Below are 13,339 nucleotides of genomic sequence, written 5' to 3'. Positions count from 1 at the left end.
ATATGCTGGTATTTACCACATTTGAGAAAATATACATTAAAATTTTATATCGAATATTTAATGTGTCCTCGGGTCATTATCCATTTAAAATGTTCAATTATACTCACAGTCAGAGCAGTAATCTTTCCCATGTAAAAAGTCATCTTGCCCGGGGTCATACCTCATCTGCCAATATTTCATCATCCTTTGTAATTGCACCGGAAATTTATTTCGCTTTAAATTTTACAAGTCTTAATGTCACAATGAAAGCTGAAATAGAGTGTTACGGCGAGTGACTGGGGAAAGATGATATTTTTGGACTAAGTATCACCTTCGCATATAAATTTACAGTCCACATTGTTTTGCCATCATTAAAACTCCATTCGCAGGCGTTAATTCATGAACATTTTAATATTAAGTATCCTAAAGAAACCGTCTAATGTCTCATGAATATTTAGCACTATGCAAATTCCAAACCGCAGGTGAAAATTATTTTATTTCTCGTAAAAATGTCAGTGTGCTTCGTTCCGGAAATATGTGTTGCTTTCTTAGCCTATGGACTTCTGAGGTCAAGATTTTGCGAATGATATCCCATAGACATTTGGAGGACAGCGTCTATTTTCTCCAATGATGAACGTGCATTCAAAAATTTCCTAGATTGTTCAGTTGTATCCAATTCGATAATTTATTAATGGTGATCAAGTAAAAAATACAGGGCGCGAGGAAAAGCTCAGTTTCATTGAAGAAACAGAAGCTATAATTCATAATTTTCAGTCCAATCTTGCAATATACTCGTGGTATTTTGTTTATTATCAAGGACAAAGAGTAGTGGAAAAACAAAAGGGCCGAAGGGAAGGTCCACGAGATGGAGGAGTGCCTCAGTGCGCTTTATCGCTCTTCATTCGGCATCCTGTTTTTCTTAACGCCCACTAATGCGAACTCCTAGAATTATTTTCCTCGCGCCCACTTAGGAATCTTTTATATACGTACACATGTGTTTTGATTAGACGTGGATGTTTGGTGTAACCGTGAGGAATAAATTGTTCGTGAAGGTTCGTCGAAGGTTTAGCAACTGTTGTCGAATGTATCATCAATTCCGCCGCGTATGGTAAACATAGGATAAAATTTCCCCCCGGAAACGAATTGAGGGGACGATGCAAGCAGTGCGGTGATTGGCTATTTCTGCGCGGGTGCTTCTGGGTGACGATTTCGTTTGCTCGCGGACGTCAACTGTGAGTGTTGATGGATGCCTGCCGTTCACCATGGTGCCTGCACGGATTCTCGTGGTCGTGATACTGTTGTACTTCGTTGGAAATAGCGCGAGCCTAATTCGTGAGTGTTATGCATTTTTAGCGTTGCCATCGATATGTCGAATGTAACCTTTCCTCAGGCGCAATATTGGAATAGGGTAGTTTCCTTCATCAAAGAAAACGAAAGGCATTGATTGCGATTCGTTACCCACCATTAGTGTATTCATAATATACAAATTATCTGGTTTTAGAAATACCGGTTTAGACGAATGGCAAGGGTCAAATTTTATCCTCATTTGAAAAAGGCCAGATTGGCGCTCATGCGATGCCACTCCACGTGGCGTCACAGGGACCTAGTTTCTATACGAGTAGATAGGAGTTTTACATCGTCTGAGATTACCAATGCATGCATGAGGCACAGAGCTCAGGGAAACATCACTTAATAATCACCTATGAAAACTGGCTAAGGTCTGAAAGTTTCCTTCGTTTGATAGGGTAATACCTAATAATCCTTATTTAAGCCAAGCGCTATGGGTGCTAGCAGGATACTCAGCTAACTGCTAGCAGCCTGCATCGTATCAGTGCTCGAAGTCTCACCCCAAGGTCACCTCACACGGCGGCAGCTGGAACCAGAAATACGTATCTCCGGCTTTTCCCAGCATTCCTACTTAGCCGTCGCGTTTACGTGCCCTTGAAAATTTGAACTTTTCGTTTAATTGCGAAAAATATCATAATTCAAAAATCTAAGAGCATAAAATATGCACTCCAGGAGTAATAATCTTTCGATTTTGGCAATTTTAAATAATAAGAAACCACCCTATTTAGGGGAGGGGATGAGGGACACGGGAGCACATGCCCCCTCCCCCTAAGATGCTTAAAAAATAGACAAGATTTTTAATGTGATTATCATTACGTTTGTTTTATTTTGTTTATTGCAGAGCCTCAATCATTTAATTTTAGATTAATAACTTTCTTATCAAAATAAAGAGAAATATCTTTTACAATAATAGCAGTATTTTGTTTTTAATGTCCAATATGAGAAGACCGATCAGACCCTTGTGCCCCCACCCCCCCCAGAAAATATTCTTTGATCCGTCCCTGCTGTATATCATCCAAGTACTCTGCATAGCAAATTTCTAGCCACTTTGTTTACTGCCAATTTGGTCAGAATGACCAAAGAATGATTCACTTTTTTGGCCTCCTGCATAGGACGCCATTGGTCACAGCTAATTCGCTACCATGTATATGTATATGACGACCGACATGGCGCACATAGCTTAATGCACGGGAAAACTCAAAAGGAAAGGGTCCAAGTATTAAAGGATTTTAAATGTTACATGTAAATGTATATTCCAAGTATTAACGAAAGGAAACAGCATTTTATTGAAAATAATTTAATAATTTTTGAAATAATTTAAAAATTATTCACCAGTGTCTGTCAAAAGTTGTCTCATGTTTGATTTGGAAAACAGCATAATTTATGATGACAATTGGAATAAAACCTCAGTATACCACTTCTTTACCCATTTAAACGTGGGGACAGCATTAGCCTACTCTAAACAGTAGGGCACAAAGGGGACTATGTTTTAATATCCCTTCCTACAGATTAGATTGTGACGTTACGTCGTAAAATCTGGTTGATTTTTCACGTAAGTCCAGACAAGGGAAATACTCCAACCGTCGGTCACATGCTGGATCAGGGAAAGACTCCACAAACAAGAAAAACAGCTCACAAGAAAAAGGTAGCCAAAAATAATTTACGAGTTATTACCGTACGATATCTATTCAAAGTAGAGTATTCAAAAAATCAGAAGTATTACAGAAAACAATGATAGTAATTCATGATCCCAAAGGAAACATTACCAGCTAAATACCAGCAGAAAATTGCTCTAAATATGCCATGCCTCACAAGACATGTGACTCCCAGCAGGTCACGACCAGAAAGAGGCTCTCCTATTCAGGAAAAGCCAGGATTTGAGGGGAGGGATTCTTCCAGGGAGTGGAGGGGTAGGCAGGCGAATTCAACTACGGCGCCACTCTGCATAGAACGGCCGCTCCACAAAATCAGCCTTCCCTGGTTTTGAGACAACCGCACAGCACCCAGAATTTTCCCCTCAACTTCTGGGTTGGAGACATCAGAGGAATCAGTTCATTGGAACACATGGAGGGGAGGGAGATACTGGGTGAGGTGTTGGAGGGAGAGAGAGTTGTGATAGGACAATGGTAAAACTTCTCACTCCAAGTGCAATACTAAGGCCTTAGCACCGAGTTCCCCTTGCTTGCCAAGGAGTAAGTCTTCCTCCGCAGTAGTCCTATATAAGTCTTGGATTGCAGGTAGGCTGGGTTCGGTGCTGGCTTCGGTGCTGGCTTTCGGATGCTGCTTTCCGGAGGCAGCATTTTCCGGAGACAGGATTTTGCGAGACAGGGTTTTGCGAGACAGGGTTTTGCGAGACAGGGTTTTGCTACAGGCGTTTTGCGCGAAAAATCCTTTGCGCGAAAAAACCTTAGCGCGAAAAGTTCTTGGCGGGAGAAGTTCTGCGGATAAGTTCGGAGGAAGTTCGAGGAATTTCTGGGGGGGAGGGGTACCAGAAATTTTTTTGGGGGGGGGGGGAACACTAAAAAATGCCACAAGATGAAGTTCTCTTCGCGAAGTAATCAAGCAGGAATCAGGCTCCAGAAGATCTGGCGGGGAAGCCAATGCTCCAGTTACTACATCAACCTAATCCCACTCAATATTAATTAATTTGTTATATATTTGCATAGTCTATTATTATACAGACTGTCCCAAGGGTCGTGTGTCATTTATGACCTGTAATTTTAGTAACATTCCATGGAGCAATGTTCATGAAAATTGGCACACTTATGGGGAAAGGTCCTAAGTTTTGTTGAGTGCAAGCAAAGTTTTACAATTTTGACCTTTTGACCTCACAATTTGGGTCCAAACCAAAATTTTGAATTTGCCTTATGGGGTTTCAATGTTAAAAAAATCGAGATAGAAAAATGACTGAATTTCATTGACCAAGATGTCAATTCCTAGGTTTTCGGACCCGAGAAACCCGAAAATAACACTTTTATTTGCGGAAATTCAACCGTTGACCCAGTAAGGTCACCGTTAAGGTCATGAGGGTGACAAAAAGAATGGCATACCAACAAAGGTGTCGATCCGTGGGTTTTATAGGGTGCCCAATTCATTGGTATTGTCCAAATACCCGTATTATTCACTAATTGACCTCCGAGGGTCATATTGGCGGCAAAGGTCATAGAGTTAAACGTCGGGCCATCATGGCAACCAACGTGTCCGACCTTAGGTTTTGAAGGGTGCCAAAGTCGGCTAGGCAGTGAATAGGTCCGTATTGTTGGTTTTTTGACCTCCGAGGGTCACAATATGGAGTCAAAGGTCATAGATTTAAACGTCGGGCCATCATGACAACCAACGTGTCAAACCATAGGTTTTGAAGGGTGCCAAAGTCGGTTAGGCAGTTCATAGGTCCGTGTTGTTGATTTTTTGACCTCCGACGGTCGCAATGGGGGTCAAAGGTCATAGAGTTAAACGTCCATCATGGCAGCCAAAGTGTAGAACCATGGTTTTTAAAGGGTGCCCAAGTCAGTTTTGCAATTCGTAGATCCATATTGTCGATTTTTTTACCATCGACGATCATAATGGGGGTCAAATGTCATAGGTATATGTTTTGAAATAATAGGAAAACTAATTTCCCCAACCAAAGTTTTTGAAGGTTGTCCAAGTGAGTGGCGTAGTACACACATCCACTGTCTTTTCCGACAAGACTCCCTTGCCCTCTTAGCTTCACGCCGTTGTTGATTATTTATTTCCCTAGACATCCTTTTGACTGACTCTGTGTCCACATTCTTCCACTACATCTCTCTTCAAAGATGGTCCTAAGGAGGTCTAACGCCACATAGGACTTTCTTGATAACTACGCTGAAATCCCATTGGTTTTAAAGATTAACAAGCAAATAGCAAAACCCATTTATGCCGCTTTTCATTTAAGTATTAGACCCCCATTGGTAACGCTCAAGTTAAGGGTTGCGAGTTTTTCCCATGAAAGTCCTAAAAATATGTTAAATAAGTAGTTAAGAAAAAGTCACAGTTTGACTGTAAAGACCGCAAATCCCCATGTCTGTCCCTCCGTCCTGCAAACATTACGGGCAGCAAATTTATCGGGACCTCACCTCACATTCATACTTGGAAATTGGTTGGGTATGTCTCTGCTTTGATGAGATTTTTGAACACCCAACAGTATCATCAAAGCAGAGACATGCAGTTGTGGCTTCGTCTTGGTATTTCCATAAAGATTCATTTGCCGCTGAGCACTATTGTCCGCGCAGTGTGTACTGAACAATTCCAGGTGTGCGTTATAACAAAATTTAAATATTCTAAACTTGAAGCCCTAGAAAGTGTAATGGTGCAGCTTCGAGAAGAAGAGCATAGCAATCAAAACCATTTATGCAATTGGAATGTTGACTAGCACAATGAAAACTCCATGTTCACGTTTCACTTCATAATCCTATTAATTTTGTCGCTTCATGATATTTCTCTTTAATGGTTAAATATTTATCACATTGCATGATACAATCAAAATAAAAGCAGGATTTATCCATTTCTTTTATGTTTTACCTTATGGTTTCGGACATAGCCAATATCTTTTTAAACGGAGTTTTGTCTTTCACTTTGAGCGGCAAATCAAAAGAATTTTTAGGGAAATAAATGATCAACTGCGGCGTGAAGCTAAGAGGGCATGGGAGGCCTGTCGGAAAAGACTGCGAGAAAATGGAAAAATTTTGGAAGGAAGGGGGGGTAAGCGCATTGCATATCTTCTCTTCTTCCCGCTGTCCCTATCTGGGATTTTTCTTCCTCATAGGAAAATCTCCCCGGGATGGTGGAAGAGAAATTGCGTATGCTTAGTTTCGCTAATAGTAGGGCCCCCTTCGCTTCTATAGCGTTGGGGTGTTTTTCCCTCGTCCTCTCCCTTCCATTCCTATCCTTTTCCCAGAGGCGTCGGCGGGCTCCGATCGCGACGGCGCACAGTGGTCCCAAATCGAAAAAAGCTGGCCAAAAGTCGTTTTTTCGAAAATTTTCAAGGAATTTTTGAACCTTATTTTCGGATTCTACAGGATATGGTCTACAAAATACACTACTAAGTTAGTATTTTTGTTCATCAGAGCGGCTGCAGTGATCCGTCAAACATGGAGCATTCACCGTAAAAATCACAGTTGCGTGAAATCGGTCGATTTTGAGGAAGTTCAGCGTCATGCAGGACAACCTTTACGCGATATATTTGGCCAAAAACATTTTTAACTACAAATATAAACATTATTACATAGTGGGACATAAATTTTATTCGGATTTTACTATGTTTACTATTATATATATATTTTGTAACTTTTAGTGTTTTTTACCCAAATTTTCAAATAAAATGTACAATATCGTTTAGAAAGGCACGTGAATGCACGGTGTCTTTTGCACCAATACAAAGGGAAAAGTATATGCAACGCAGTAGTGAAGAAAATTTTTGCTACTAGTTGCTACTCCGACCTCAGCATTGATTTAACTATAATGATGCAATGCGCTGACGCGGGCGGCGGCCTGGCTGGCGCGTGGTAGGGCTCGAGGAAATCCAGTATTTATGGGTGTTATTCAACATTGTTGGATATTTTATTTCTACAAAAAATATTTACCCTATGAATAAACATCTCTTGTCATACGTAGAACGTTTTATCATTAATAGTTTCCATTTGACCTTACCTTTTATTTACGCGTGCCCATGCTCTCATAAAAATTGCTTAAGGACTCGAGCGGAAGGATATATTTATGGAACGAAAGTTCGCAGCTGTGCTTATAGTAATCCTCAAAAACATGAATGCATTCAAAACAAAAAAGAATCCCTCAAATGCTACTCCACCCTTTCCTTCCGTTAGACGGGTTAGTTTTCGCCCTCACGCGGCACATTGTCCCTCTGTCGCCTCCTTAGCGGCCTCCTCAACCACATGCAGGGCAAACGACGGCCGAAAAGGCCTAGGCTATTGATTGCGCCCATCGGGAAAACGACACCACCGCTCTCCGTACACTTGTTATGAATTGCACTTCGGCCACCGGGGATGAACGGAGTAAGCCTTTTCACCTTTCAAATATGATATTTACTAGAAAATATAGATAATAGCATCGCGAACCTCACACTGTGGAACCCCCAAATTACTTCTAGACATCGCTTGCCCGAAATTTTCTCGCCAAAACTCAGTTTTACTCAGATTTTGCCAAACGAAAGACGTGAAAGTTAGTTTCCTCAAGCGTGAAGATCGAGTCTTGAAAAAGTCGAGTATCCTCGAACTTTTTAAAGAAGACTTGTGGGGTTAAAGAAGAGTGCCCATAGTGTTTTAGTTCGATAACTCTGAAAATTTTCACGCGTCTTGAGATGCATGAAAAATTTCTTGAAAGTGGAAAAGGGTCCGTATCGTTTGAAAACCAATACTTATTGGATTGCTGGAGCAACAAGATAGAGTTAGATGAGGACGTTAATTCAAAAGTTATCCTAAAAAAATTGCGGAGAAGTGTTTTTTCTCTCAAATTATCTTCGCCGGTGGAAGGAAAGAAAAAGAAATGACAGGTTTTTTAGAAGAAAGTTCGCTGACTGCCTAAATGAGAAGTTGAAATTTCCTCCGCCTTTATTTAAACAATTTGAGAACCCAGTCGAAACGGAAGCGTTCGCGGAAGTGTCCGGGAAGTGTTGCGGGAGTGTTCAGGAAGCGTTTAACGGTATGTGGACGCTTCCCGGCAGCTTCCCGAACACTTCCTCAACACTACCTGCCCAGATAACACGGCATTTGTATTACATCAATAATACACAAAAAATACGTGCCCAAATACATATGTATAAGATGGAATACGATCGTATTACATCGGTATATTTCACGTAGAAGTGGTTCAAAAGTCCCTATGGATGTATGTATTCGTGCGTATTACAAATTGGAAATCTGAATACCCATACATGAATTATACATATGTATACAAAGGAATACAATCGTATTACGTCTGTATATTTCACGTAAAAGTGGCTCAAAAGTCCCTCAGGATGTATGTATACATGCGTATTACAAATTGGAAATCTGAATATCCTTACATGTAATATACATATGTATCTGCAGGCCCTCGTACACGAATTATACATATTGATTTTCTGACCCACATCCACTTAATATCAATATGGATCAAACGGATGAATAAATATAAGGAAACCAGAACATACAGATAATAAAACATTTATTCAAAGAGAAAAATAAAATAATACACACAAATAACAAGTGTGGCCATGAATATTGCTAACAAGCATTAAGGGCCAGCAAACAGTAGGTGAAACTTAGTTTAAAAAAATGCACAAAGATAAATCAAGTACAAACAATGGTTTGAATTGGAAAATAGAAAAAAATGTTAGCACGGAACAAGCGTTGTAACCCATTGCACAAGAAGAAACCTGAATTCAGGAAACCAACTCTGCACAATTAACCAATTTCTGAAAGGAGAAAAGAAGAAGTCAAGTTTAAAAGTCATGCAAAAATATATCTTTTTGTAAGATCTGAATAGGAGCTCAAGGCCTTTCAATTTTTTTTTTCAATTCATATATGCAGTCAGTATTCTGTGAAGTCTGTAATTTTAGTACTAATTCTGTATTCTGAATGCAAATGAAAGTTTGGCTTCTCTGCTAGATTCCAGACATAAGTTTTAAATTTTTTCATTTACCAATTATGTCGAGGTCCCAGCTAGAGCAGATTAGACCTTGTCCTTTGAGAAATCATATATTTTGGGGAAATGCTTTCATTTTACAAAATTAATAGCCTTTCTCTTGAGAAGAATGAGAAATATGAGAAAAGATCATATGACTACTTTTAAATATAAATTAACTAGGAAAACGTGAATCCATTGGTATGCTTATTTAGTACATGATACTAATATATTAGTACCATGATTAAGTAGCGGATGACTCACACAGAAAAAATATAAACTTGTGATATCAAATTTTCAAACAAATAAATTTCATACATAATAGATAATTTCAGGCTTAACTTTAAGAAACCTCTCGATTATGGTTTTAAAAAAATTTTCCCTCATACCTTACCTCGGTATTAACAATTCCACCTGGTCTTCTGGCTTTGCTTCGTCGTCTTTTCCGTAATCCATTCTCCTCTTGTCCAGGCCAAGCTATTTACATCGTCGCCTGCTGGGTATGCGCGAAAGAGCATGAAAAGAAAATTACAATTACCTAATTAATTTGGCCCGTACGCACCTTTTTCTTACATATAATGACAAACTTTCGCATGAAAATTACGTATTTATCTTGTGTTAATAATAATGACGAAATGCACCTTGATTGACTGCATTTCAAGATGAAAAAAATATTACATTTTGCTTTAAGGGAACCGATATTACACGACCAATACTTCTTGTTCGTTAAATAATTAGAAGTAGAGGGCAAAACCGCTCGGAACCTCGAGGAATCTATTAGTGACAAGGCTACGCTGATAAGTCTAAGGTCAAAGATGTTATGACTAAAGCATAGGATAACTAGGAATGCAAGAACTACAATACAGTAGGTTGTGGTAATAAACAGCGATAAAACAACTTACACGTGAACGAAAACATTCCTTTAAACAATTTTTTCTGCTCTTAATTAAGAGAAGAAAAAATGTAACTTCAGCCGCGAAGCACGGAATTACTATACGACGCATAATCTATTAATTTATACGTACAAGATTGACATTACTATGTTTTACCATATAACTTCAATGGACACCAGTCTCCTCGATACATAACTCAACAAAAAAGGAAAACAATAGCCAAACATAAACAAAATAATTACCTCTATTGGCGCAATGTGGTCAACACATTGCGCCAATAGTTGTATCCAAATATACTCAAATAACATAATTAATGTAGTCTATGTATGCGTACAATATAATAAAAGATAAATCATACCTTACCTTAATTATCCAGTGACAGGAAACTGTTGGAGCTGGCTTGCACGAATCGCAATAACGTGCGGGATTGAAGCACATTTCCAGCAAAACATAGCTTCGGTTTGAGCACACCATCCACACGCACCGGTTATCGAGGATTAAAACACTATGTCAATTCTTCCAATACGTATAATAATACAAACAAATATAAAATTAACTATACATCAGTAGCCGGAGTTCCTTCTACAGCACGTTCTTGACGTTCTCGTAGTCTCGAACGAAATGCCGAGCTAACTGTTAACGAGATTATCACTCCCACTCACTTCCCTAGCTTGTTGCGACAGAATTGAGAATTTAATTTTTTTGTTTAAACAGTTAATTTTAAATATCGTTTAAAAAATTAAACTTCGCTTTTACTTTTGCGCTGTGCAAGAACTATTTTTTGTATTTTTCATGTATTGTGAACCATTTTCCATGTGTATATTTCGCGGATGGAAACTGAATTTTACATATGTAATACGTCTGTATTTCGCGTGCATTTACAAATTAACATAAATATGGTCGCCATACTACCCTTGCTCACATCGATCAGTATATGATTTATTTTTAAGCTTCCTGGGTATAAATTCGAATGGATGAATGATCGTTGAAATGAGGAAATCTGGCGTTTGCAGTGAACATATTATTTCTGCAAAAATGTTTCTGAACATTTCACTAGACGCCACGAAAATCCACCTCTCAAAAATTACAGGAAATATACATAATGTATATTTTGTGTATTTTTGACCACATTTACATATGTATTTCCTCTGTATTCATACATATGTAAAAGTAACAAGTGTTACACGATATTTACATTTGTATTTTTGACCACATTTACATAAGTATTCAAATTTCAAAAATACAAATGTATTTATCGTGTAAACACGTACCACTTTTACATATGTATGAATACGAAGGAAATACATCCAATAATACATATGTATTACACATGTTATACATAACAAAAATACATATGTATGTGACCCATGAAAATACAATATAAATACATTATGTATATCCAAATGTGTGCTGTTGGGGTGACTGTCGGCCCTTCGCTTGCCGAACGCTTCCTCGCCACTTCGTGGTTGAAACACTTCCCGGACGCTTTCTGAACACTTCCCGTCTCCCGAAACTTCGGCTTCGTGGACGCTTCCTCGCAACTCCCGGGATGAAACGCTTCCCGAACACTTCCCGGCTCTCGACACTTCGGTTTCGCGGACGCTTCCTCGCCACTCCCGGGTTGAATCGCTTTCCGGACGCTTCCTGAACACTCCCCTCTCTCGACACTTCGGCTTCGCTATTTCAGTCATAGGACTTCCTCAAAGGATTGCTAATTTGTAATTAATAAAGTATGATTGAAAGGGTAAATAACAGTTGAAGTTGCATTTGAGAGAATTCGCAAACAACCCACGTGAAACGGGAGCATCGATGAAGTATTGCGGGAGTGGAAGTAGCGGTTGAGTGCTGTGTGGGATATTAAGGAGCATTTTAAATGTTATCTCGGCTTTACACTAAAAACAGCTACGGCTTTACACAGTGCAATCCATGGTAGTGAAGAGGATGGTCGTACCGCCATAGATTTCCTAAGTCCCACCGCCGCCAGCGAGGGTCGCAGCTGGTATAATGCCTTAGAATTACTATGTCACTATCCGAGAGCGGTAGATAGATGGTTACCGAGCCCGACTCGTACCCGTAAGTGTTAGGTTCGATTCTTGAGCGCGCCATTTTTTTCATAAATTTTTATCTTTCATTTAAAAAAAAACCTGCTGTTCATTATTATTACCATGATTTACAATTAAAATTTTATTTTTCCATATGGAAATCTTTTTTTGCAATGTGGCAGCGTCAGGTGTCGGATGGACACTTCCTGAACACTTCCCGAACACTTCCGAAACGCTTCCGGAAGCGTTCCAAGTGGGCCATAATCTGCTTCCCGGACATTTCCGCGACACTTCCTCAACGCTACCTCAACACTCGCCCGCCACTTCCCGAACACTCCGTCCGACGCTTCCCCAACACTTCCTCAACGCTTCCGTTTCGCCTGGGAAGTCCAGTGAAAGGGCCTAGAGATGGAAAACGGAGGATCTTAGAGCTAGCACATCGCCAGTAGAGCATCCATGAGTTATCGAAGCAAAGGTGATGAGTTCGTGGCGAAAATAATAAATGAGGTGACAACAACCACTCTCTCAAGAGCGCGGCGAGTGTTATCAAAATGGAGAGCCAAGGATGTGAGGCAAAGAAAAATCTCCCACGAAGAAGCCCTTTCCATGATCGTTTCAGGTAATTTCACGAAACATCAGTACTTGCTCCTCCGACGGACATCTAAAGAAGCTGCCCTTCCTATTGTCCACTTGTCCGAGGAGGCAATGGAGGCGAGGAATAAGGACATAAGAAGATTCAGGGAGCACCATGCAAGGAAATTTTCCTGGATAGCAACGAATGAAGACCTGTTTAAAAGATTACTCCTAACTTCAGATGCAATGATATCAAGTATTTCTAAGGCTCAAAGAAGGAAATTACTTCAATTACCAGTCGAGGTAAAGAGTTTATTAATCCTGGAAGAATTGAGTGGATGACGACTGTGATGAGGATTTGTCGGATAGTGATCATGAATGTATTTAAATTTTTTTCGTAACAATGACTGAGAAAGATAAGGAGAAATGTTAACTTATTTTTTTGATAATTAAAAAAGCCCAAATTAATGGAAAATCTCATTTAATTTTTCGTACCAAATCATGTGCTCGTTAAATTGATGCCTCACTTCGTAAAGAGCTTATTGCAAGCGTATCAATAAATTTGGCGTTTAACTTGAGTTATAGGAGTTATGAAATATTGTTTATAACATTTTAATGATTGTAATAATGCCTCCGTTGAAACTTGTGAAATACGGAACCCCGTTTAAAATTGCTTCCAAATCCATTGGCACGTTACAAGGAACTATAAAATTGTCTACTTAATTAGAATTAGATATTATAATTTTTAAACAATTAATGCAGTACAATAATATTAATAATATACTTATAATATAAATTTCCAATTAATATTAACTTATTTTTCGTATCAAATACGATCAAACAAATGAGAAAGTAGAAAATGTTCTC

At 39.2% G+C, this 13,339-nt stretch overlaps 1 protein-coding gene across 2 annotated transcripts in view; it reads left to right on the top strand.

Annotated features, from left to right (window-relative positions):
- The first annotated feature begins 1,204 nt into the window (after positions 1–1,204).
- The window catches only part of LOC124167986, a 73,300-nt gene continuing 61,165 nt past the window's right edge, over positions 1,205–13,339 (top strand). For both annotated transcript variants that reach the window (XM_046546068.1, XM_046546067.1), the window contains exon 1: positions 1,205–1,311. In XM_046546068.1, the coding sequence (XP_046402024.1) occupies positions 1,242–1,311 (70 nt within the window). In that variant the 5' untranslated portion in view covers positions 1,205–1,241. The remainder of the gene's footprint in view (positions 1,312–13,339) is intronic.

The sequence above is a fragment of the Ischnura elegans genome, chromosome 11 (assembly GCF_921293095.1).
Source record: "Ischnura elegans chromosome 11, ioIscEleg1.1, whole genome shotgun sequence".
In the NCBI taxonomy this organism is placed as follows: domain Eukaryota; kingdom Metazoa; phylum Arthropoda; class Insecta; order Odonata; family Coenagrionidae; genus Ischnura; species Ischnura elegans.
The sequence above is the reverse complement of the archived record's forward strand: the minus strand, read 5'-3'. Positions and strand labels throughout refer to the sequence as shown.